General features: G+C 42.1%; 1 protein-coding gene across 2 annotated transcripts; it reads right to left on the bottom strand.

The window, feature by feature from the left end:
* Nucleotides 1–1,894: 1,894 nt before the first annotated feature.
* LOC112252968 (collagen alpha-1(IX) chain-like) lies at nucleotides 1,895–26,732 on the bottom strand. 2 transcript variants are annotated; one of them, XM_042325585.1, is made up of 10 exons: nucleotides 26,582–26,732; nucleotides 26,343–26,396; nucleotides 26,203–26,256; nucleotides 23,552–23,623; nucleotides 23,430–23,465; nucleotides 19,653–19,697; nucleotides 19,486–19,518; nucleotides 6,634–6,810; nucleotides 3,525–3,686; nucleotides 1,895–3,215 (listed from the first exon to the last, which is right to left on the bottom strand). In XM_042325585.1, exons 2-10 carry the CDS (start codon nucleotides 26,343–26,345, stop codon nucleotides 3,147–3,149), a joined length of 651 nt encoding a protein of 216 aa, XP_042181519.1. In that variant the 5' UTR covers nucleotides 26,346–26,396; nucleotides 26,582–26,732; the 3' UTR covers nucleotides 1,895–3,146. The 2 variants fall into 2 exon arrangements, with proteins under 2 accessions (XP_042181519.1, XP_042181524.1); XM_042325590.1 differs by having other exon boundaries at nucleotides 3,567–3,686; nucleotides 26,582–26,731.
* Between the last annotated feature and the right edge of the window lie 243 nt (nucleotides 26,733–26,975).

Genomic DNA, 26,975 nt, shown 5'->3' with positions numbered 1-26,975 from the left:
CCCAAAAGCATCTTAAGGCTCAAAGGTTCTAACAATGAACTTAGCCTCAAAACCCTCTTGAGTCTAAGCCTTTAGAGGGCAATATCTACTAAACTAACATATGGAATTGTTTTAAGATGATCATACCATTTACTGTTATTAGCCCATAGAAACGCATTGAATAATACTTTTATACTTTTTACGTCTCTGGCATAAACACATGGTTCTATTTAATAAAACGTGATGACATCACTGATTTCAGCGCGGGCCAAACTGACACTCTCTCCCACTTTTCATTTTCCGGGTCAAGGAGGGGAGGAGGACAGAGGAGTCGAGGAGAGGATGGGACTTTTGCTCAATTGAGAATCTCCCCTACTCTTCTTACATAGCCTGTAGTATACTTTGGATGGAAGGGCTGGTACTCCAACTGTAGAGAATACCCTCTCCCTCTTGCGATGACCACTTTTCCATCTTAATAAAATTAATGACATCAATAAGATAATATTATTTTCCTCTTTTGCCCACATAATCCAGCCTCAGACATGTTGGAGTCATTGTACAATAACACAGGTAGATTTTGTTTTGTTGGCTTGTTAGTAATGTAAACCCACTCCGGCGGTTCTTCACGGTTAACTGAAGATGAAATAAAGCATGTTCCTCTCTTTAAACCTTAATATCACTGCCCTCAATTTGAACCTCACAATAACAAACCAGCTTCTTGCTATTGGCACGGTGCATCTGTGGAGTGGTAATGGTTTACAATTCCATGCAATAAACGGCAATTAACATGATCACTTGTGCGGTTGGCAACATAGATTAGTATGATGCTTTGCTGAGGCGAGTGATCAGGCTGACTGAGAAAGTGTGAGTGGAATAATAACAAGATTTTTCATGGAGAGAATTGGCCAGGACAGAACAGAACATCCTCTGAAATGAAGGAACCCCACAGAGCAAAGTAGAGGAGAGCTCCACTTCCGCAGCCCAGGATGCTGCAGGCCTGCAGCTACAGCTGAGGTGTCATCAAGAAGATGGGAGAAAAGGATGGCCACCTATGTGGGTCTCTCACAGGGATATCTACTAAACACACTGTAAAGAGGTAAACCGTTGACTCTACAGACGTTTTCGTGAAAAGTTACTCTAGTTACTCTCAGACAATCCTCTAACGTCTGACAAACACTGATCTCGTGAAGCGACTGAAGACAGGAGAGACCCTCGTGTGCTCCCCCACAGGACCTGTTTCTGTCTCCACTCCAATGGGCCTGGTATGTGGAACAGGGCAACCCATGTACACTACATAGTAACCCATTTGTATGTTAGGGCTGGATTCAATCCGTTTTGCAGAAGATCCGTGTTAAAATGTAAAGGTAATGCAGCAGTTACCGTGAACGCAGTCTCCACGAACACAGGAACATTGCCTTTAAATTTCAATCACTACAGTATAGCGAGGATCTTCCACAATACTTCTGCAATACGGATTGAATCCAGCCCTTAACCTACACTCAGGAAAGAGATCTGAGAATAAGAAGAAGAAGAAGAAGAAGAAGGAGGCATTAAATGATAAATATATCTTTTGATTGTATTTTGCATGTGAACGAAAGACAGATTTCAAAACAGAAGCACATCCAACACAGCTGTTAATTAATTCTCAAACATGAGAACAGACCTGTTGATGTTGTGGGAGTTATGATTCGTTTTCGTGTTTGTCTACAATCATAACCATATGTTTCACTTAAAGATATGCAAGCAAACATCTTGTGAAATGTATAGGCATTGAGACATTGTCTCATCACAGAATTATACATAAAACACATGGGACTCATGAATTTAACAAGCCTCAATCTACCAGATATAGAATAATGCATGTCATGCGATAACTGTCTAGGCCTGAAACACAATCAAAAACAGGGACACAATGTGTACTGTTCTTTTTTATTCACATTTATGTTCCAGATCTTTCCACTACAAGAGGTCGTTTTGTTGGTTACTTCATTATGAACCGACATTATGCCTTCTGGATGACACTTAAACCTGCTAGTAACAAGGCATACAAAAACGTAATCAAATAATGCATGACTTCACAACTGACATTAGGCACAGACTGACACAAACTGTTATTTTGAAAAGACATTTGACTATAACATTATGCTGCTAGCCATAACAGTAACCATTGGCTAAGGGTAGCTGCATGCCAGATGAGTAATCATTGGCTGCTAGCCATAACACAAACCGTTGGCTATCAGTAGCTGCTAGCCATAACAGTAACCATTGGCTAAGGGTAGCTGCATGCCAGATGAGTAATCATTGGCTGCTAGCCATAACACAAACCGTTGGCTATCAGTAGCTGCTAGCCATAACAGTAACCATTGGCTAACATTAGCTGCTAGCCAAAAGAGCAACCAATGGCTAACAGTAACTGCTAGCCATAACAGCAACCATTGGCCAACAGTAACTGTTATTGATTTAAGTAGCTAGCCTTCTTCAACAGAATTGTGATAAACACTTTGCTGAACAATTTGTGAATTACAATTAAGAATTGTACACTTGATTTTGTATTCTATAATAATATAATGTTCTCAATGATATATCATAATAAAAAAGAAAACAGTGGAGGAATTGTTACAGTAAAATAAGTTAGTAAAAGCTTTTTGTGCTTTTATTATAAAGATCAGTGACATTTGAAGACAACTAGGACCAGTTTAAATCAAATGTGTCAAATAAACTTTCAAATCAAAGCATTTTTACATAATATATAGCTATTGGTGTATTTTTCAAATGAACCATGAGAATGGGATGCTGTTTTAAGGCCTACAGTACAAGTTTCTAGAGTAGATTTGTTCAAGAAAGTAAAATGGGTGAATCTCAGTCTTTCACAGTGGAGATTGGATGCATATTTACATTGAAGCATTTTGACTTTGATTTTAATACATTTATTAACAAAAAATCTCCTCTCTCTCCCAATCCACCCCTCCCCCACTCCTCCTTTCATGATACATCCATGCAGCTTGGTCAAAAGTTTCCTCTTTGCCTCTATGGGTGTCTTCTCAACCTCTGGGGTGCATTCTGATGTGATCCATTGGTTGTGTTGTTGTTTAGCAGAGCGCACCCAGTGGTCTGACACACACCTGGGACTCCTCGTAGTCCTGGGTGACCTCTTAGTCCAGGCCGGCCTACATGGCCTCTCTCGCCCTCTCGTCCTGGTGTGCCATTGAAAGTTCTACCAGGTCTTCCACGTTGGCCTGGTGGGTAAAGGAGGGGAAATGGCTGTTAGCTAATAGTGGGTAAATAATGACTGTACCTACCAACTACTACATAGCTTTGAGAGTTTGCAGTAGACTTTATGTTGACTTCCCATGTCCATTTGCATTGGAAAAAGGAAATTATTCAACATGCACCCTTCTACTTACCAAGAAACCAGCATCTGTTGTTACAGTATATAATAATTACAATAGAACTGGGCCTGTCAAAACTATTGTTGGATTTCCTTTGATAAGCTGTAAATGATTATTCAGACGATAAAAAGGATGCAACGTGAAATGTGACGTTACCCTTTGGTCCCTGGTCTCCGATATAGCCAGGCAGGCCATGGCCCTTTGGTCCCTGGTCTCCGATATAGCCAGGCAGGCCATGGCCCTTTGGTCCCTGGTCTCCGATATAGCCAGGCAGGCCATGGCCCTTTGCTCCCTCGTCTCCTTCGTCTCCTTGATCACCTGGGAACAAGACACAATGTTCTCAAAACATGAAGGACATCAGGAAAACCCATGAATTTACCACCCCAAAATATGCATGCCCCCGGGACTGAGCTGGTACACAGGAACACGTTGTCCATGTTGATTAACAACCATGTGTTACTGAGATCATTGCTGGATACATTAAAAAAAACGGCTTGTAAAATATTCTTCAATTTCATTAGCTTGGCTGGGGAAATGTATCATAAGTGTGACGTCATTGTTAGGCCCTAAAACAATACATTAGAATTCACCACAAGAACACACACAACGCCATAATTAGTTATGGCTACACATCTGCTTCATTCAACTTTTGGTTGACATGGTATTTCTTTCCATATTTGTAGGCAAATTAAGAACCAGTTTTATTGTTTACTTTTAAACAAATACATATTGATACACGTCATGACTGATCTAAACATACTGTCATGGGCCCGATTTCAACCCTAGTGTGTAAATGGAACATCATGTTGCTTTTATGCACTTTTCTCTCTATGCCTATTCTGACCTTGAATTTAAGCATGAGAATAACGTTTTATTCACTAGGTATTTGTTTGGGGTGGAGATTGAATAAATTAAGGTGTGGCGGAGGTGTGTCTACAGATTTGCAGTATTCTAACCTTGACGTAATTCCATAATAATTCCACCAAGAAAGCATCAATAGACGAGGGTATAGCCTACTATTGTACACTGTTATCCCTATTATAATTATATGTGTACTAATCTTCCAACATTACCATGGGTTGAATAACTGAATGTGGCCCTTTTCAAAGCACTGTTTTATTTCTTTCATGCGTAAAGGCTCTCCAAACCTGTTATTTTATGATTCATAAATACTCTCCTAAACCTAAATAATGTATAAGATCAGAGTATCAATTGGTGCTGAAACAGAGACGAATATGCATATACTGCATTTAGATGGCTTTCTTTCATTGATCCCTAATATCTGAACCTGTTCTCTCATGTCTGTGGGCTAAAATCTAACTAAAAGGAACACCGTATTTAAAGGGATGACTTAAGATAAAAGAATAAAGATAAATGAAAACTCTATTGAATGAAAATCTCTTGGCCAGCAAGTGGGAGGGTTTTCAGTGGTTGAATTAAATGTATTCAGAGCGCGCAAGGTAGCCACACATGCAAAGCGTGTTACATGACTGAATAAGGTAAGAATACCAAATACTGAAAAGTGCGTAGGAAAGTTTTGTTAGCAAAGCGCCTTATACCACCCACCACTGCGACCTGTATGCTCTAGTTAGCTGGCCCTTACTACATATTTGTCGCCAGACCCACTGGCTCCAGGTCATCTATAAGTCTATGCTAGGTAAAGGTCCGCCTTATCTCAGCTCACTGGTCACGATAACAACACCCACCCGTAGCACACGCTCCAGCAGGAATATCTAACTGGTCATTCCCAAAGCCAACACCTCCTTTGACCGCCTTTCCTTCCAGTTCACTGCTGCCAGTGACTGGAACGAATTGCAAAAATCGCTAGAGACTTACCTTTCCCTCACTAACTTTAAACATCAGCTGTCAGAGCAGCTAACCGATCGCTGCAGCTGTACATAGTCCATCTGTAAATAGCCCACTCAATCTACCTAACTCACCCCCATATTGTTTTTATTTACTTTGCTGCTCTTTTGCACACCAGTATCACTACACACCATCATCTGCTCATCATCATCTGCTCATCTATCACTCCAGTGTTAGTCTGTTAAATTGTAATTACTTTGCTACTATGGCCTATTTATTGCCTTACCTCCTCATGCCATTTGCACACACTCTATATAGCCTTTTTTTGTTGTATTCTATTGTGTTATTGACTGTACGGTTGTTTATTCCATGTGTAACTCTGTGTTGTTTCTGTCGCACTGCTTTGCTTTGTCTTGACCAGGTCGCAGTTGTAAATGAGAACTTGTTCTCAAGTAGCTTAGCTGGTTAAATAAAGGTGAAATAAAAAATGTAATTAAAAAAATGTAGAGATCAATTTAGTTCTGTCAGTCATTCATTTGCACAGTATTTCTCACCTAGCTGTCCTTGTTTGCCTGTGTCTCCTGCCTCCCCATAGAATCCTGGTTGTCCAATCTCTCCATTCCTACCGTCAATACCATTACCGCCCTAAAACCACATCAATCTATATCCTTGAGTAAGGTGCAGAGCTTTGACAGAGATATAATGTTAGACATTTACACAATAAGATTTCTGTCTCCTGATCGCTGGCTGGTTATCGAAGGTCACAACAGGACGCTTGACAGAAGCATTTGTATGCATGTGGTTTCACAAACTTCTATTAGCCTGAGAGATTCTGTGGTTCGAGGTAGAACCCTTTTGGGTTGCATTTAGGACCCTTTCTACAGAGGGTTCTACGTGAAACCCAAAAAGGTTCTACCTGGAACCAAAAAGGTTGGTCCTATGGGGACAGCAGAAGAACACTTTTGGAACCCTTTTTTTCTAAGAGTGTGGAAAACATTAGTTTGGGGAACCTGAACAGGGTCTGTCTTAGTGCATAATACATGTGGAAAAGGCTTTCCACTCCAGGGATGCTGGTGAATCCCTCCAAGAACCGTTCAACCCAGAGCAAGTGCTTCGTCTGTGACTTCTTATGTTGTCTTCACAGGGATGTGGAAAGTCTGAATGTTTTCATTCCAATCTATACTGCCAAATACTTTAGCTTTCTTACTCCTGGTGCTATGTAAGCATTTAACTTGGCCTGGGAAACACAGAAACACAACAATGTATGGAGTGTGCACTTCAACAGTGTTCCTGAGCAAAACAACCTATACGTGTAATGAGGCTTGAAGGAATATATTCTTGGCATCCTCCAGACAGTTTCCATGTTCAGTTGTTAGAGGATTTCTAAGATAATAATAAAACCAACACGCACGCACACACACACACACACAGCATAGTAACTCTAACACATGACACTCACTGGAGGTCCCGGTGTTCCCTTCTGTCCTGTGGGACCGGGGGCACCCAAGGGGACGTCCCCGTAGAGTGGGCACACGGCAGCACATGTCCTCTTCACAGAGTTGGCAAAGGTAGACATCTGTTCCAGCACCACTCTCTTGCAGACCTCAATCACGTGTTGAGAGGGGAGGGTTGGGCCCTGTGGAAACAAGTCATGACTGCATACATTACTTGGAGATTACCTAACAGTGGGACTATGACATGCGATATGGAATATAACATTACAGGACAGGGCAGGCCCGACCAATGGTATGCAAGGCTCTTTGAGGAAATCGGTGAGTGTATGTAATGAACGGAGAGAAACACAAACAACAATTTTTTTGTTAGGCACATTATAGATTTACAGCCAACTCTTGCTGTGAGTCACAAAAAACAACATTAATTAGAAACCATTTACAAGCCTGCTCGACACTGTTACCACACATGGTCTATGCCAATCGCTATAATGACTAAGTCTGTGAGAACAGCTCTGATGAGGTTAGTTTAGGGTATCTGTTATATATCTTTTATCAAGGAAAACAGAAGATAGTTGGCATATTGGCACAATGCAGGTTGTAAATATGGTGGCTTGTTTTGAATGGATCAGTCAGTGGATCAGTCAGTAGAAAATGATGGCAGTAAATAGTGTCACTGTTTACACAACACAATTGAAAGCAGGTTCTAGGCTCTCTTATCACTAGGGGTTGTTGGTGAGTCATCCATTGCATGTGTGACCTTTGTGAGTTTTACTATGTGAGACATATAGAGTATATGTAAAAGTGGTACTGGCTTTGTCTTTCTTTTTTTACCCAGACAGTCAGTAAAAAGGCCTACTTTGATATCCAACGCTTGTGTGGCACCTGCCCAAAACAAATTAAGTTACTTGACCTTTTCAGATCCTGCTGAACATGGCACTACCTGTACTTACCGGTGGCCCTGGCAGACCCTGAAACCCGACTGGTCCTCCATCACCCCGGACGCCCTTAGTTCCGACTGGGCCTGTGCGTCCGGGCTCGCCCCCTGGCCCACGCTTCCCCCGACCACCGTGGGGACCCTGTGCACCCACGTCTCCAAACTAAAGCACAGGGTGTAATACACCCACAACATACTGATAGGTTGTTAAATGCCCAGGACTAAACTACAATTCCTCTAACTTGGTCCCCATTTGGTAGAGCAGACAGACATAACCCACTGAGCACAAACTGGTTGAATCAACGTTGTTTCAACAAAACTTGTCTATATATTGTGACGTGGAATCTACATTGAAAATACATTGGATTTGAAAAAAGTCATCTATGAACGTTTTACAGTTGAAACCCACAGGATTGTCATCATGGTAACCAGAGGGGTCCCTGATGATCTTGTTGGCCGTCCTGCGACACCTGGTGTTGTAGGTGTCCTGGAAGGCAGACAGTGTGCAACCAATGGTACAGTACGTTCAGCTGAGCGTACCACCCTCTGTGGCACCTTGCAGTCCGCGGCGGTGGAGTTGCCGTACCAGGCTGTGAGGGACCTCAGGGATAGGCCCAATTTCTTCCGAATCCTGAGGTTGACAAGTCACTGTCGTGCCTTCTTCACCACGGTTTCCATGTGGGCGTGCACAGCCTAGTTCCCCCTGAAATCCACAATCAGCTCCTTTGCTTTTCTGACTTTGAGGGAGAGGTTGTTTACCTGGCACCACACCGTCATAGTGCCTTCCTCCTCCCTGTAGGCCATCTCATCATTGTTGGTAATCAGGCCTACTACTGTCCTGTCATCAGCAAACATAATGACGGAGTTGGAACAATGTGAGGCCACGCAGTCTTTGGACACTGTGCTAACAAACCCCCAAACGAGCTTCAACGCCATACAACACTCCTTCAGTGGCCTCCAACTGCTTTTAAATTCTAGTAAAACTAAGTGCATGCTCTTCAACCAATTGCTGCCCGCACCCTCCCGCCCGACTAGTATCACTACCCTGGACAGTTCTGACTTAGAATATGTGGACAAGTATAAATACCTAGGTGTCTGGTTAGACTGTAAACTCTCCTTCCAGACTCACATTAAGCATCTCCAAACCAAAATTAAATCTAGAATCGCCTTCCTATTTCGCAACAAAGCCTCCTTCACTCATGCTTCCAAACATACCCTCGTAAAACTGACTATCCTACCGATCCTAGACTTCGGCGATGTCATTTACAAAATAGCCTCCAATAGTCTACTCAGCAAACTGGATGTAGTCTATCACAGTGCCATCCGTTTTGTCACCAAATCCCCATATACTACCCACCACTGCGATCTGTATGCTCTCGTTGGCTGGTCCTCACTACATATTCGTCACCAAACCCACTGGCTCCTGGTCATCTGTAAGTCTTTGCGAGTTAAAGCCCCGCCTTATCTCAGCTCACTGGTCACCATAGCAACACCCACCCGTAGCACGCGCTCCAGCAGGTATATTTCACTGGTCATTCACAAAGCCAACACTTCTTTTGGCTGCCTCTCCTTCCAGTTCTCTGCTGCCAATGACTGGAACGAATTGCAAAAATCACTAAAGCTGGAGTCGTATATATCCCTCTCTAACTTTAAGCATCAGCTGTCAGAGCATCTTACCGACCACTGTACCTGTACACAGCCAATCTGTAAATAGCCCACCTAACTACCTCATCCCCATATTATTACTTACCCTCTTGCTCTTTTGCACTGCTATATCTCTACTTGTACATCATCATCTGCACATCTATCACTCCAGTGTTAATGCTAAATTGTAATTATTTTGCCTCTATGGCCTATTTATTGCCTTACCTCCCTACTCTTCTACATTTACACACACTGTACATAGATTTTTAAATTGTTTTTTTATTTTGTGTTATTGACTGTACGTTTGTTTATGTGTAACTCTGGGTTGTTGTTTTTGTCGCACAGCTTTGCTTTATCTTGGCCAGGTCGCAGTTGTAAATGAGAACATTTTCTCAACTGGCCTACCTGGTTAAATAAAGTTTAAATAAAAATAATAATAAATACAGAGGGTACAGGATAGGACTGAGGATGCACCTTTGTGGGACCCCCGTGTTGAGAGTAAGTGTGGAGGAGGTAATATTGCCTACCTTCAACACCGGAGCCGGCCCGTCAGGATGTCCAGGACCCAGTTGCATAGGGTGAAGTTCAGTCCCAGGGCCATCAGCTTTTTGGTGAGCTTAGAGGGTACGATGGTATTGAAGGCTGAGCTGTAGTCGATGAACAGCATCCTCACATATGCATTCCTTTTGTCCAGGTGGATGAGTGCAGTTTGCAGTGCAATGGCGATTTTGTCATCCGTGGATTTGTCAGTGTGGTAGGTGAATTGGAGAGGGTCGAGTCTGTCGTGGAGGGAGGAGGTGATGTGGTCTTTGACTAGCCAATCGAAGCATAACTTAATGATGACGGAAGTGAGTGCTACGGGTCAGTATCCATTCAGTTCAGTTACTTTCCCTTTAATGAGCACGGGATGATAGCGGACATCTTGAAGCACGTGGGGATAGTGGCCTGAGCGGCCTGAGCCTGAGAAAAGGGCACATGACAGCACGCCTGGAGTTTGCAAAAAGGCACGTGAAGGACTCTGACAGCATAAGAGTCGGACTGGGCGGCAGGTAGCCTAAGACTGGGCGGCAGGTAGCCTAAGACTGGGCGGCAGGTAGCCTAAGACTGGGCGGCAGGTAGCCTAAGACTGGGCGGCAGGTAGCCTAAGACTGGGCGGCAGGTAGCCTAGGGGCAGCAGGTAGCCTAGTGGTTAGAGTGTTGGGCCAGTAGCCGAAAGGTTGCTTGATCAAAGTACTTTGTTTCTGGCCATTTTGAGCATGTAATCGAACCCACAAATGCTGATGCTCCAGATACTCAACTAGTCTAAAGGCCAGTTTTATTGCTTCTTTCATCAGAACAACAGTTTTCAGCTGTGCTAACATAATTGCAAAAGGGTTTTCTAATGATCAGTTAACCTTTTAAAATGATAAACTTGGATTAGCTAACACAATGTGCCATTGGAACACAGGAGTGATGGTTGCTGATAATGGGCCTCTGTACGCAAGTTGTAGATATTCCATTCAAAATCTGCCGTTTCCAGCTACAATAGTCATTTACAACATTAACAATGTCAACACTGTATTTCTGATAAATTTGATGTTATTTTAATGGACAAAAAATGTGATTTTCTTTCAAAAACAAGGACATTTTTAAGTGACCCCAAACTTTTGAACGGTAGTGTATATATACATATATATATTTTAATCCCAGCCCCTGTCCCCGCAGGAGGCCTTTTGCCTTTTGGTTGGCCGTCATTGTAAATAAGAATTTGTTCTTAACTGACTTGACTAGTTAAAGAAAGGTTAAATTTAAAAAATGAATAAAAAATGTAATAAAGGGGGGATAGGAGGGACGCCATGTGCGACTGACGTGTTTTCCGTTTGCTCCCGTGGTATTCTTAAAGTTTATGTGAATTTTGCAGCAGAACCGTATTTATTTTCAAATATTAATTTGGTGATCCCTTTCCGTAAAAACCAAGACTACTTTGTTTTCGAATGTCAGCATGTCGACCAAACATAAGGCCAAAAGCATGACTTTGAGAAAACCCAGCCTACAAGACCCGCTCTCATCACCGCCCTCTCCTGAGTCTGAGGGCCCGGGGACGCACACTTTACCCGGGGGTGCGGCTTGGCCTGGCGGCGCTGAAATGAACATTCTCGAGGCCATCAAACTACTACGCTCTGAGATAGTTGAAATGAAAACACAGGTGGTTGCTACGATTGAGGCCAGAATACAGGAGGTTTCTGATACTTTTAAAGCAGATTTAACCATCCTGCGGAACGAGACTGTGCCAGCAATCACATTACTCAAAACAACATCTGCGTCACACACTACAACGATTGCAGCACTGGAGACCTCCGCTACTAATGTCTCCGATTTAACTACATCCCTGGAGGCTGAAGTTAAACGCCTATCTGCGGATTTGAAAAAGGTGAAGGAGAGCTGTGTGAGTTTAGAGGGATTCTCTCGCCGCAATAATCTGAGACTTGTATCGGTCCCAGAGTCAGCGGAAATGCATCGCGCCATGGATTTCGTTTCAGGGCTGCTGAAGGATGTTCTTGCCTTAGATGAAAAGCCCCTGATTGATCGAGCCCACCGGTCGCTGCGCGCAAAGCCCCGGGACGGGGAGAGGCCCCGTGACATAATTCTTCGAGTGCACTTTTTTCATGAGAAGATGGAGATCCTCCGACGAGCCCGCAATACCACTCTGAGCTTTCAAAGACAGAGCTTCTCCATCTACCAGGACTACTCCCCCACTGTTTCTAGGCAGCGCGCAGCTTTCGGACAGGCCAAACGAGTACTTCGGGACCATCCAAGTGTGAAGTATGGACTGCGATTCCCGGCCCGTTTATGGATATCTCATGAGGGTAAAGACTACACATTTGAATCTCCGGATGAGGCTATGGCTCACATTCAACATCACATCAAGAAGTCTTGAACATGCTCACAGTTCAGCAACTGTTGCTTGCGAACTGTGGATAGTAAGTAACCCACCTGTGGTACAATTATGTTTAGATATAACAGGCTAGTCTTGTATAGTTGGCGAAGCTATTCAGGCTTATTTGATGTGATCTAATGTTTTGATCATCTAGTGTGCGTGCCTTACAAGCATTCAGTCATTTTAATTTAATTGTATTAAGGTTTTACTTAACTCCTGTGTTTCTAGGCTGTCTCGCTCACCTATTTAGTTTGTTTACACAGTGTCTCAGTGACTCAAAATATTTTTGGTTATTTGTTTACTGCATCCGTTTGCATTGACCCAGTAAACAGTAAATGTCTCCCGAGGCTACACAGTTTTTGGGGTCTCACTTTAATTTTAAAGGTTTTGAGCGTCATTTATGCCCAGCAAACGTTCATTGTCTTACTATGATTTCCTTACTTCAAATTAGATTTTTGGCTGAAAGCCTTTATACATTTTATTTTCTCTCAATGCCTGTTATAAGACTGGGAATACAATTATATACATCTACAAGTGGTGCTTTTGTCATTCCGTTTGCACAAGGGATTCGCCTTTTTTTTATTTGAAAAAAAATACATACAAATCTTTCTGTTTGCTGCTTGATCCACTAACAAAACGCGACTTTAAAGAGCAGGACTGTGGGTTTAGGTTTAAGACCGCACTCTCACAGACATACTGTGCGAAGAGAACATGTTCTATTTAGGCTTGTACCTCGTTTGGGGAGGTATTGTCTGGGATGGGGGGAGGGGGTGGGGGGCAGGTTGAATTGTTCAGTTCTAATGTTGTCATTCTGTCTTTTTAGTTTTTTTTCCTGTACTTTTTCCTGTACTTTTTCCAAACATTTACCACCGTACATCATCACTCTGAGACACCTTATTCTGGGGGTTTTGGGCGCTCATTGCTTTTCCATTCTATGCTCTAATGACAGGGTTGAATAACGGGAATGCCCAGAGGGGCCGAAATAATGCGATCAAGTACATTTCATGGAACACCAAAGGGGTTAACAACCTGGTGAAGCGTAAGAGGGTGTTGACACACTTAAAGGGTTTGAATGCAAATATTGCATTTCTACAAGAGACTCACTTGAGGACTGGTGAGCATTTTAGGATGCGTAAGGACTGGGTTGGTCAAGTGTTCCACTCAAACTTTCATAGTAAATCAAGAGGTGCTGCTATTCTGGTTGATAAAGCTACTCCCTTTGTAGCTTCTGAGGTTATTGCTGATCCTAAGGAACGATACGTCATAGTAACCGGTGAACTGTTTTCTACCCCTCTTGTTTTGGCTAGTGTTTATGCTCCCAATTGGGATGACACAAGTTTCATTTCTTCCTTTCTGTCTGCTATTCCCAATTTAGATTCTCATTTGTTGATTTTAGGGGGGGGGGGGGTTCAACTGTAAAATGTCCCCAGTTCTTGACAAGTCCTCACAAACAACTACAGGCCCATCTAAATGTGCCCTACTTATTCATCCTTTCTTCAGAAATATGCTATGTTTGAGGCCTGGCGTTTCCTACATCCTACAGATAGACAGTATTCCTTTTATTCTCATGTTCATCAAACATACTCCCGGATTGATTACTTCTTTTTGGACAAAAAGTTCTGCCTAACCTTCGGCAGTGTACTTACGAGAGTATTGTTATCTCTGACCATTCACCATTAGTGCTTGAACTAGAGTTTCCCCAGCGACCTCCTATGTGTTATCAATGGCGTCTCAACCCCATTTTACTCTCAGATAAGGAGTTTGTCAATTTCATTTCTTCTGAAATCACCTTATTCCTAGAAACTAATTCAACACCAGGTATGTCCTGCTCTACCATATGGGAGTCTCTCAAAGCATACCTACGTGGCCAAATGATTTCTTATACAGCCAAGCAAAACAGAGTTCGCTCCCAGCGACTTCGGGACCTGAGCGAGTCCATAGCCACATTGGATGAGAAATATGCTACGGATCCTTCCTCTGATCTGCATAAAGAGCGCCAACTACTCCAATCTGAATTTGATGAGCTTTCTACCAGGCAAGCTGAACAGTTACTCTAGCGAGCTCGATACAAAGTCTATGAACAAGGCGACAAGGCCAGTAAACTCCTTGCGCATCAGATCTGTGGCCTCACGTTTAATCCCACAAATAAGGACACCGTCTGGTGCCACCACAGTTATACATATAGAGATCAAAGATCAATTTAAACAATTTTACTCTGCGCTATACACCTCTGAATCCCCTCAAGACCCTTTGCTGATTGACTCCTTATTTAATGGCTTGAATATGCCTTCAATTGATACAATTGATACAGACTCCCATGACTGTCTCGAAGAAGAATTTACGGTTGAGGAGATTGCAACAGCAGTGTCCGCAATGAAAAATGGTAAATCACCGGGTCCGGACGGTTTTCCAACCGAATTTTACAGGACGTTTTCTGGTCTGCTTTGTCCATTCTTGTCTCGACTATTTGCAGAGTGCCTTAATACTTCAAAGCTACCGTCTAGTCTTTATCAGGCTTCAATTTCATTACTACTAAAGAAAAACAAAGACCCCCTTGAATGTGGATCCTATCGCCCAATCTCGCTTTTAAACTGTGATTACAAAATCCTAGCTAAGCTTCTAGCCATCCGTATGGAAGGCTTGCTGCACCAAGTAATACACTCTGACCAGACTGGCTTTGTGAGAAATAGGCATTTATTATTCAATATTAGGCGCCTTATGAATATACTGTACTCCACAGCGTCAGGGACCCGGAGGTGGTGGTCTCACTTGATGCCGAAAAAGCGTTTGACCGCGTTGAGTGGGACTACCTAACAGCTGCCCTTTATAGATTTGGCTTTGGCCCCAAATTCATTGCGTGGATAAAGATTCTTTATTTTTCCCCCATGGCTACGGTACGGACTAATAACTTGTCCTCAGACTATTTTCCCTTGCACCGTGGATCCAGACAGGGTTGTCCACTCTCCCCCTTGTTGTTTGCTTTGGCAATCGAGCCTCTCGCCATTGCACTACGCTCTAATGATGCCATTCAAGGTATAATCAGGGCGGGCTGGGAGCAGAAAGTCTCGCTATATGCTGATGACCTCCTTTTGTTTATCTCCAACCCTGATACCTCATTGCCACGTGCCCTATCTGTTCTTAAAAAGTTTGGATCAATCTCAGGGTACAAGCTGAATCTAGGCAAGAGTGAGCTTTTTCCGGTAAACAAGGCTGCTTTAAAATGCTCTTTTACAAGTTCTCAGTTTAGGATTGTCCGGGATCAATTCACCTACTTGGGAGTAAAAGTGACAAGGAAATATTCAAATTTGTTTCAGGAAAACTTTGTTGCTCTAGCAGACAGCTTGAAACAATCTTTTACTTTTTGGAATTCGCTACCCCTTTCTCTTATCGGAAGGATTAATGTAATTAAAATGAATGTGTTGCCCAAATTTTTATATTTATTTCAATGTTTACCCATTTTTATTCCAAAATCTTTTTTTATTTCACTGGATCAAACATTCATGCATTTAATTTGGGATGGCAAGGTACCACGGATTGGTAGAAAACATTTACAGGAGCCTAGGTCATTGGGGGGTTTAGCTCTACCAGATTTTCAGACATACTACTGGGCTGCAAATTTCAGAGCCGTTCTGTACTGGCTGCAGACTGATCCTACTGGCCCTAGACCACTCTGGGTCCAGATGGAGTCTGAATCGTGTAAACCTGCAGCACTATCCTCTGTGTTGTGCTCGTCTCTCCCAGTGTCCCTAGGCAAAAGGTGTGTCAACCCAATTGTAAATCAGTCTCTTAAAATTTGGAATCAGTTCCGTTTAGCCTTTAGCCTCCGAGGCTTTTCTCTATCAGGCCCAATCAATCAGAACATTTTATTTCCTCCATCTTTGAATGATGGGGCTTTTGGCATTTGGCACTCACTAGGCCTCTCATCGCTAGCCCAATTATTCTTTGATGATACATTTGCCTCTTTTTCTCAGCTGCAGGAAAAGTTCAATCTCCCCCAATCCCACTTTTTCCGCTATCTCCAGACTAGAAACTTTGTCAGAGCTAACACACCTGGATTTCCCAATAGGTCTGCGAATACAGCTATAGAGAGCATCTTGGAGTTGAACAAGCTTCCTAGGGGCGCAATTGCAGATGTATATGCAATCATTCATGACTTACAGAACCCTTCTTTGGTGTCTTTAAAGACTCGATGGGAAAAGGATTTGGGGGAGGAACTTGGGGAAGACGCCTGGGAATCTGTGCACTAGACACAGCCTCATTCAATTCAAGGTGGTTCACCGTATCCACTGGTCGGGGGCCAAACTTGGAAGAATATTCTCTGATTTTGATCCTACCTGTGTCAGATGTAAAGTGGAACCAGCCACACTGTTGCATATGTTTTGGGGCTGTCATAAACTGTCAGGTTTCTGGGAATTAATATTTAAATGTTTCTCTGATATATATATGACACTGTTATAGATCCGTCTCCCCTTACAGCCCTTTTTGGAGTACTGCCCATGGGTACCCCCCTGTCAAGAATCCAGTCGGACACTGTTGCTTATACAACTCTTTTAGCTAGACGGCTAATACCACAGAACTGGAAGATGGCAGCTCCCCCATCTTATAAATATTGGGTGAGAGATGTGTTGTGCTCTCTGAAACTAGAAGAAATTCAATTCAATTCACGTGGGAACCCCAAACTGTTTAATGAGGCTTGGGCTCCATTCCGGTCTTACTTTAAACAGTCCATCCTCTGATGGCATTCCAATTAAAACTAAAATAGGTCTGTATTTGACCCCCTGTGACTTAAGGGTTGGAGGAGCTTCTCTCTGTGTTTTTGCTGGGGGGGGCATTAAGGTCCATGTGCTTATTGATTGTGATCCGCGGATGCCTTGTTCATCTTGCCCGGGCAGAGACTGAAGTGTGAGCTTGTTTTTCCCAGTTATTTTTACATTTTGTTCACGCCTACATGAATAATCATTCTATTTTTTTTATTTTAAAGCATTGTAAACTTTATTTTTGGTCCCGTGGATGGTCGGTCTGTGGCCATGACTCTCTGTGAATGGTTGCATTTCTCCACCCTTATCCCTTGACTGTTTACAGTAACAATGGTGAGGTGTTTGCTCTGTCCCTGTATTATAGATTGCCCTTTAACCTCTGTAGCCTTCTGCCTGGTGTGTTTAACTTGTCTAAAGTATGGTATCTTTAAAGCTATTTTTTTTATTTGTATTTTTTTTCTAGTTGAGTATATTATTTATATTGCTTTGTCTTGTCTGTGTGTGTGTGTGTAAAACTTAATAAACAGAGTTAAAAAAAAACATGTAATAAATATCCTCTGTGTGTGTCATCGTCGGATGAGGAATAATCGGACCAAAGCGCAGCGTGGTAAGTGTTCATACTTTTTATTTAAACTGAACACTATAACCAAAAAACAAAGAGAATAAACGAAACCGAAACAGTCCTGTCAGGTGCAGAAAACACTAACTAGAAAATAACTACATACAAAGCATAGGTGGGGAAAAGCTACCTAAGTATGGTTCCCAATCAGAGACAACGATAGTCAGCTGTCCCTGATTGAGAACCATACCCGGCCAAAACAAAGAAATACAAAACATAGAAAAAGGAACATAGAATGCCCACCCAAATCACACCCTGACCAAACGAAAATATAGACATAAAAAGCTCTCTAAGGTCAGGGCGTGACACTCAAGCTCTGTCAGGTTGTATGGGGAGCGTTGTTGTAGTTATTTTCAGGTCTCTCCAGTTTGATCGCGCTCAAGTCCGGGCTCTGGCTGGGACACTCAAGGACATTCAAAGACTTGTCCTGAAGCCACTCCTGCATTGTCTTGGCTGTGTGCTTAGGGATGTCGTCCTGTTGGAAGGTGAACCTTTGCCCCAGTCTGAGGTCCTGAGCACTCAGGGTTTTCATCAAGGATCTCTCTGTACTTTGCTCCTTTCTTTTTACCCTCGATCCCAACTCGTCTCCCAGTCACTGCCGCTGAAAAACATCCCCACAGCATGATACTGCCACCACCATGCTTCACCGTAGGGATAGTGCCAGGTTTCCTCCAGACGTGATGCTTGGCATTCAGGCCTAAGAGTTGAATCAGTTGAATCAGACCAAAGAATTTGGTTTCTCGTGGTCTGAGATTCTTTAATTGCCTTTGGGCAAACTCCAAGCAGGCTGTCATGTGCTGTTTACTGAGGAGTAGCTTCCATCTGGCCACTCTACCATAAAGGCCTGATTGGTGTAGTGCTGCAGAGATGTTTGTCCTTCTGGAAGGTGCTCCCATATCCACAGATGAACTCTGGAGTACTGTCAGAGTGACCATCGGGTCTTGATCACCTCCCTGACCAAGGCCCTTCTCCCTCGATTGCTCAGTTTGGCCAGGCAGCCAGCTCTGGGAAGAGTCTTGGTGATTCCAAATTACTTCCATTTAAGAATGATGGAATCCACTGTGTTCTTGGGAACCTTCTATGCTGCAGAACATTTTAGGTACCCTTCCCCAGATATGTGCCTCGACACAACTCTGTTTTAGAGCTTTAAGGACATTTCCTTCGACCTCATGGCTTGGTTTTTGCTGTAAACTAGAAACATCTTAAGGATGATCAATGAAAACAAGATGCACCTGCGCTCAATTTCGAGTCTCATAGCGAAGGGTCCCGAATACTTATGTAAATGTAATAATTTGAGCTCATAAATTAAAAAAAAACTGTTTTCGCTTTGTCATTATGTGATTGCTGAGGATTTGTAAAAATATTTATCCATTTTAGAATAAGTCTGTAACGTAACAAAATTTGGAAAAAGTCAAGGGGCCTGAATACTTTTCCGAAGGCACTGTGTGTATTTAATTTTCAATACATTTGCAAAATGTTCTGAAAACATATTTTCACTTTGTCATCATGGGGTATTGTGTGTAGATAGGTGAGAGAGCAAAACAAACAAATGAATACATTTTGAATTCAGACTGTAACACAACAAAATGTGGAATAAGTCAAAAGCATGAATACTTTCTGAAGGCACTGTGTATATGGTTATGTAGAATACCCAGGACTTTTTAAAAATGTAACCTTTATTTAACTGGGCAAGTTAGTTAAGAACAAATTCTTATTTACAATGACGGCCTACACCGGCCAAACCTGGACGACGCTGGGCCAATTGTGCCCCGCCCTATGGGACTCCCAATCACAGCCGGTTGTGATACAGCCTGGATTCGAACCAGGGTGTCTGTAGTGACTCCTCAAGCACTGAGATGCAGTGCCTTAGACTGGTGCACCACTCGGGAATTCTTCTTACAAATGTCTTCTGCAATGACTCTGTCATCCCCATTTTCTTTCACTGTATGTGACTATGGCACTACAATGCAAGTAAAATATATTTACCTTGCCTTTGGGGCCCTTTTCGCCCTTTTCTCCCTATGGAAAGTAAGTAAACCCAGAGTGAGTACAGATAGATAACATGGGCTTCATGAATACTGTTCAAGATGAAGTAGAATGAATTGAACACAATGACATTTTATATATGAAAAACAAAGCAATAGTACAAGTACCTTTGCACCGTTGACTCCTTGGATCCCTTCAATGCCTGTATCTCCCTGTAAAGATACAATTGAAACAAAACAGATGATTAAAATGCCATTACACATTCTACTTATTTTCACAGACTGTCTGTCTGAACATGTGAAACATGACTGAAACACAACACAGCATGTCCTTGCTACATTCTTTGACTCTAATTCAACTGATCTATAGGACAGTGTTTCTCGCACATTCATTAATCTCTACGAGTCTTTGATGGCCCACAAATCTTTGCCATCTTCTTTTTTTCATCCAGGAACAGGATGTGTGTGTGTGTGTGTGTGTGTGTGTAGACAACGTGTCCCCAGAGTCCTTCGCCTCTGTCCTGATGGATGGCAAATGTCAAATAAACATGTACTTCAGAGCTACTGCAAAAACAACTTTGTTTTGTAGGGGACATCATGTTCCAACAACATGTCTCCCTTTAGACTCTGTATCAGTCTGATGTCTTCATAACAATTACAGGTATACAAAGAATGACAAGAAAAGGAGATGCAAATGTGCCAAATGTCTAATTCACAGCAATTCCATTTAGTGTTCCTGGGAGAGTGTTTAATAACATTGTAATGAAGCATTACTAATGTTGTGTGTAAAACAAAAATCCATAACAAGATTCAGAAATAGGAGTTACTAAACAAATATATTAAGGCTTGTACAGATACTGATTTACATGTCTTAATGCATTTAGCCTTTTGAGGGCTTTTAAAGCCAGCACCAAAGGCTCTTAAAATAGGTTATATTCTGATTTGAGAGCTGACACTGGAAAGAGAACAGAGAAGCCCATGGTTTTACTCACACACACTTTGTAGTCTGAAGGCACTATGAGCCACATAATGACGCAGCCAACATGGAGTGTGCTATGCACTGCAGTGCAGTGGGAATTGTCTCTCATCAGACAGGATCAAACTTCAAAAACATGTTGAAAGTCCTATATTTGATCTACACATCCAGGGTTTTATATATACAGCTCTGCAGTCTGCATGACTGTACGTCGTTTTTTGCCGCACATGTTTTTAAACATGTTTTGAAATGCATGAACAGCTGCAGAGAGTCAAATATTTGATCTAACTACTTCCGGGGTTCTAAGGAATCTGCATTGTTCTCACTCTACATCAGAGAATGTGGTTTCACGCCGTGAGAGAATTGACATGTTTCATAATGCATAAACAGACACATTGATTGTATAATGCATATACAGTGCCTTGCGAAAGTATTCGGCCCCCTTGAACTTTGCCACCTTTTGCCACATTTCAGGCTTCAAACATAAAGATATAAAACTGTATTTTTTTGTGAAGAATCAACAACAAGTGGGACACAATCATGAAGTGGAACGACATTTATTGGATATTTCAAACTTTTTTAACAAATCAAAAACTGAAAAATTGGGCATGCAAAATTATTTAGCCCCTTAAGTTAATACTTTGTAGCCCCACCTTTTGCTGCGATTACAGCTGTAAGTCGCTTGGGGTATGTCTCTATCAGTTTTGCACATCGAGAGACTGAAATTTTTTCCCATTACTCCTTGCAAAACAGCTCGAGCTCAGTGAGGTTGGATGGAGAGCATTTGTGAACAGCAGTTTTCAGTTCTTTCCACAGATTCTCGATTGGATTCAGGTCTGGACTTTGACTTGGCCATTCTAACACCTGGATATGTTTATTTTTTAACCATTCCATTGTAGATTTTGCTTTGTGTTTTGGATCATTGTCTTGTTGGAAGACAAATCTCCGTCCCAGTCTCAGGTCTTTTGCAGACTCCAGCAGGTTTTCTTCCAAAATGGTCCTGTATTTGGCTCCATCCATCTTCCCATCAATTTTAACCATCTTCCCTGTCCCTGCTGAAGAAAAGCAGGCCCAAACCATGATGCTGCCACCACCATGTTTGACAGTGGGGATGGTGTATTCAGGGTGATGCGCTGTGTTGCTTTTACGCCAAACATAACGTTTTGCATTGTTGCCAAAAAGTTCAATTTTGGTTTCATCTGACCAGAGCACCTTCTTCCACATGTTTGGTGTGTCTCCCAGGTGGCTTGTGGCAAACTTTAAACAACACTTTTTATGGATATCTTTAAGAAATGGCTTTCTTCTTGCCACTCTTCCATAAAGGCCAGATTTGTGCAATATACGACTGATTGTTGTCCTATGGACAGAGTCTCCCACCTCAGCTGTAGATCTCTGCAGTTAATCCAGAGTGATCATGGGCCTCTTGGCTGCATCTCTGATCAGTCTTCTCCTTGTATGAGCTGAAAGTTTAGAGGGACGGCCATGTCTTGGTAGATTTGCAGTGGTCTGATACTCCTTCCATTTCAATATTATCACTTGCACAGTGCTCCTTGGGATGTTTAAAGCTTGGGAAATCTTTTTGTATCCAAATCCGGCTTTAAACTTCTTCACAACAGTATCTCGGACCTGCCTGGTGTGTTCCTTGTTCTTCATGATGCTCTCTGCGCTTTTAACGGACCTCTGAGACTATCACTATTACAAGCATTTCGCTACACTCGCATTAACATCTGCTAACCATGTGTATGTGACAAATAAAATTTGATTTGATCACAGTGCAGGTGCATTTATACGGAGACTTGATTACACACAGGTGGATTGTATTTATCATCATTAGTCATTTAGGTCAACATTGGATCATTCAGAGATCCTCACTAAACTTCTGGAGAGAGTTTGCTGCACTGAAAGTAAAGGGGCTGAATAATTTTGCACGCCCAATTTTTCAGTTTTTGATTTGTTAAAAAGTTTGAAATATCCAATAAATGTCGTTCCACTTCATGATTGTGTCCCACTTGTTGTTGATTCTTCACAAAAAAATACAGTTTTATATCTTTATGTTTGAAGCCTGAAATGTGGCAAAAGGTCGCAAAGTTCAAGGGGGCCGAATACTTTCGCAAGGCACTGTATGATTGAGAGGATTGTAAGAAACCCATCTAGTAAACACCTGTAACAGACCCCGTCCAGACCACATTGTGCAAAGCAAGCTTTGAGTTTGTTATCAGCAGGCGCATAAACAGGTAGAACAGGCCCTGAACAGGCCCCCAGGGGAGTTTAGTACCTACGTTACCTCAGGTTCAGACGGGGAGAGAATAGGATTTTCTGTGAAACAAGAGCCATGGCTCTGCCGTGAAAGCCAGTTTGTCACCACTAGTGAACATGCCTTAAGAGTAGAGCAGCCATTTGACAATTAAGGAGAAGAGGAGAGCCAATCAGGCGGGGAGAACTAAGTGAATCATCCACTAGTTTTTTGTTGTTCCACCCTGGACATGGGGATTGATGTGGGGTGGTTGCCAGGTTAATGGGGGGTAGTGAGCTACAGAAGCTCTGTTTGTGGTGACAAATGTAAAGACAGGACAGGTAATACGTTTTGTCTGTGCACATCTCTGGATATTGATTTAGAGTAGGTCTAGTGTTTCGTCTAGTGTTGTAACTTAGTCGTGAAATGTTGGTACTGTACTGAATACAGTAGCATGATCAAATCAGTTAATTGCAAAGCTGTGCTTTTATGTAACATTCTGAAGAACGTCATCTAAACCTACTAACACTTACAGTACAGTATATAGGTATTGGTCACCAGTTTTACCTTAGCGTTCAGAACACATAGATATGTGATGATAATGTTATGTGATCTGGGTGTAGACTAATGAATGTCTTGACACTTGACTTGATAATTTGGGTGCTATCACACTTCATTATAGAACTCCCTACATGTTGCTCTTCTAGCCGTACAGTAGGTGAATAACGTTGATTACCTTGGGGCCTGGCCGTCCAGCTACTCCCACATGCCCCTGTTTTAGAAATTACATGTTTTAGTGGTTTGGAGAGATTAACTTGTATTTCAAATAGTTTACAAAGAGTCACCCGGAACACTCACGACAGGTCCCGGGGGTCCAATAAATCCGGGTCTTCCTGGCTTTGCTGCTGATCCCTTATAACCTCTGGGGCCCTGGAGAGAGAAGCATTTCTTAAATTTAGCAGAGGGATCACTTACTTTTCACAGTAAAAAATGATCCTGTACAGTAGGATGGCAAATGACTGGACACAGACATCTATTGAGAAGGATACATTTAATAGTGCTGCTCCTCAATACTCCTCCTTGAATGCAATGGGTTCTTAATTAAAGTGAGACGTGTGAAGATTTGTATTTGTATTTATTATGGATCCCCATGAATTGTAGATATGTGGTACTACCAAGAATCCATATGTACGTGTGTGTATAGTGCATATGTTATCCTGTGTGTATGCATGTGTCTGTGCCTGTGTTTGTGTCTCATCACAGTCCCTGCTGTTGCATAAGGTGTATTTTTATCAGTTTTTTTTATCTGATTCTACTGCTTCCATCAGTTACCTGATGTGGAATAGAGTTCCATGTAGTCATGGCTCTCTGTAGAGCCTTGTGTCATTAGTTCAAACAGACAGCTCTGTGCATTCAATACATCACACAAATACAAGTAGTCATGAAGTCAGTCTCTCCTCCACTTTGAGCCAGAAGAAATTGACATGCATATTATTAATGTTAGCTCTCTGTGTACATCCAAGGGCCAGCCATGCTGCCCTGTTCTGAGCCAATTGAAATTTTCCTAAGTCCCTTTTTGTGGCACTTGACCAAACGACTAAACAGTAGTGCATGTGTAACAAAACTAGGGCCTGTAGTACCTGCCTTATTGATAGTGCTGTTAAGAAGGCAGAGCAGTGCTTTATTATGGACAGACTTCTCCCCATCTTCACTACTGTTGTTTTGACCATGACAGTTTACAATCCAGGGTTACACCAAGCAGTTTAGTCACCTCAACTTGCTCAATTTCCACATTTTTCATGACAATATTTAGTTTAGGTTTTTGAGACATTGTCCCAAATACCATGCTTTTAGTTTTTTAAATATTTAGGACAAACTTATTCATTGTCACCCATTCTGAAACTAACGGCAGCTCTTTGTTAAGTGTTCCAGTCATTTCAGTCGCTGTAGTAGCTGACGTGTATAGTGTTGAGTGATCCGCATACAATAACATACTGGCTTTACTCAAAGCCAGTGGCATGTCATTAGTAAAGATTGAAAAAAGTAAGGGGCCTAGAAAGCTGCCCTGGGGAATTCCTGATTCTACCTGGATTATGTTGGAGAGGCTTCCATTAACAGGTTTCCTGAGTGGCGCAGTGGTCTAAGGCACTGCATTTCAGTGCTAGAGGCATCACTACCGACCCAGGTTCAATTCCAGGCTGTACCACAACCGGCTGTAATTGGGAGTCCCATAGGGCGGTGCACAATTGGCCCAGTGTCGGCTGGGGTAGGCTGTATTTTTAAATAATAATTTGTGCTTAACTGACTTGCCTAGTTAAATAAAATAAATAAAGAACACCCTCTGTGTTCTGTTAGACAGGTAACTCTTTATCCACAATATAGCAGGAGGTATAAAGGCATAACACATACGTTTTTCCACCAGCAGACTGTGATTGATAACGTCAAAAGCCAAACCCCACAATCTTTTTATCATCAATTTCTCTCAGCCAATAATCTGTCATTTATGTAAGTGCTGTGCTTGTTGAATGTCCTTCCCTATAAGCGTGCTGAAAGTCAATTTGTTTACTCTAAAATAGCATTCTATCTGGTCAAACATTGTTTTTTCCAAAAGTTTACTAAGGGTTGGTAACAGGCTGATTGGTCAGCTATTTGAGCCAGTAAAGGGGGCTTAGATAGTGGATTTACTTTTGCTTCCCTCCAGTTCTGAGGGCACACACCTTCTAGTAGGCTTGAATTGAAGTGGCAATATCGTCTGCTATTATCCTCAGTAATTTCCCATCCAAGTTGTCAGACCCTGGTAGTTTGTCTTTGTTGTTAGACAACAATAATTTTTTCACCTCTTCCACTTTACGGAATTCAAAATTACAATGCTTGTCTTTCATAATTTGGTCAGATATACTTGGATGTGCAGTGTCAGGGTTTGTTGGTGGCATGTCATGCCTAAGTTTTCTGATCTTGTAGTTGGCAATATCAGTGGGTTTTGTGATGAATGAGCCATCTGATTCAATGAATGATGGAGCTGAGTTTGCCTTTTTAGCCAGAATTTCATTTAAGGTGCTCCAAAGCTTTTTACTGTCATTCTTTATATAATTTATCTTTGTTTCATAGTATAGTTTCTTCTTATTTTTATTCAGTTTAGTCATAATGATTTCTCAATTTGCAGTAGGTTTGCCAATCGGTTGTGCTACCAGACTTATTTGCCATCCCTTTTGCCAATCCCTCTCAACCATACAATTTTTTAATTCCTCCTCAATCCACGGGGATTTAACCATTTTTACCGTCATTTTCTTAATGGGTGCATGCTTATTAGTAACTGGAATAAGCAAGTCCATAAATGTGTCAGGTGAAGCATTTGGTTGCTCTTCATTACACACCACAGTCCAGGAAATATTCTTTAAATCATCAACATAAGAATCACTACAAAACTTCTTGTATGACCTCTTATACACTATTTTAGGCCCAGCCTTTGGAACTTTGGTGTGACAGATGTGAAAGACGATTGTACTTACAGTTTGGCCTTGAGGCCCCATCTCCCCTGCCGGCCCCAGCATTCCTTTCTCCCCCTATTTAGGGTAAAACCACACACCTTAATTAACATATATGAATCTAATAAATAAAATGTTTTTGTTTTATTGGCTAATTCTGTTACCATTATTCTGAATTGTCTGTTTCTACCCTCCGGGCCCTGTGGTCCTTGTTAAGCCTTGAGAACGGATAGATAATAGAACAGATCAGATACAGACAATAGATATGGTGCACATTCCCCGGCTCATCATGTCTCATGAGGGGTATTCGACATGTTGCTGATGTCCTAAAAATACATGGTACGTATTTCTGTAAAGCATTCCTGCAAACAGCATCATGGATGATGAAAGACTGTGAACCTACCTCTACTCCTATGTCACCATCTCTCCCAGGCAAACCAGGGTCTCCAATAATGCCCTGTAGAGATATGTTGTTATTGGTGTTACTAAAGGTTTTCCAAAGCTTGCTCATCTCTGAGATTAAACGTACATTTTAGTCGGACTAACTCAGCTTTTGTCCAATGGTGCCATATCTTCATTCTGCTCCTTGGGCACCCTGGTGTTGACAAACAAGTTGAATAATGAGATATGTGCCATCACAGCAGCAAGATGTGTGACCTGTTGCCACAAGAAAAGGCCAACCAGTGAAGAACAAACACCATTGTAAATACAACCCATATTTATGCTTATTTACTTTCCCTTGTGTCCCCTTAACCATTTGTACATCGTTACAACACTGTATATATATGTAATATGAC

This window comes from Oncorhynchus tshawytscha, linkage group LG01 (genome assembly GCF_018296145.1).
Source record: "Oncorhynchus tshawytscha isolate Ot180627B linkage group LG01, Otsh_v2.0, whole genome shotgun sequence".
NCBI classification, from domain to species: Eukaryota; Metazoa; Chordata; class Actinopteri; order Salmoniformes; family Salmonidae; genus Oncorhynchus; species Oncorhynchus tshawytscha.
This window is presented reverse-complemented; position numbering and strand designations above follow the sequence as displayed.

Bases quoted from the DNA above. Each gene is read 5' to 3' on its own strand.
- LOC112252968 (XM_042325585.1), bottom strand. The intron at 19,519-19,652 runs GTACTTGTACTA...TACTTTCCATAG, and splicing joins AAGGAGTCAACGGTGCAAAG to GGAGAAAAGGGCGAAAAGGG. The intron at 6,811-19,485 runs GTAAATATATTT...TTGTTTCCACAG, and splicing joins AAAAGGGCCCCAAAGGCAAG to GGCCCAACCCTCCCCTCTCA.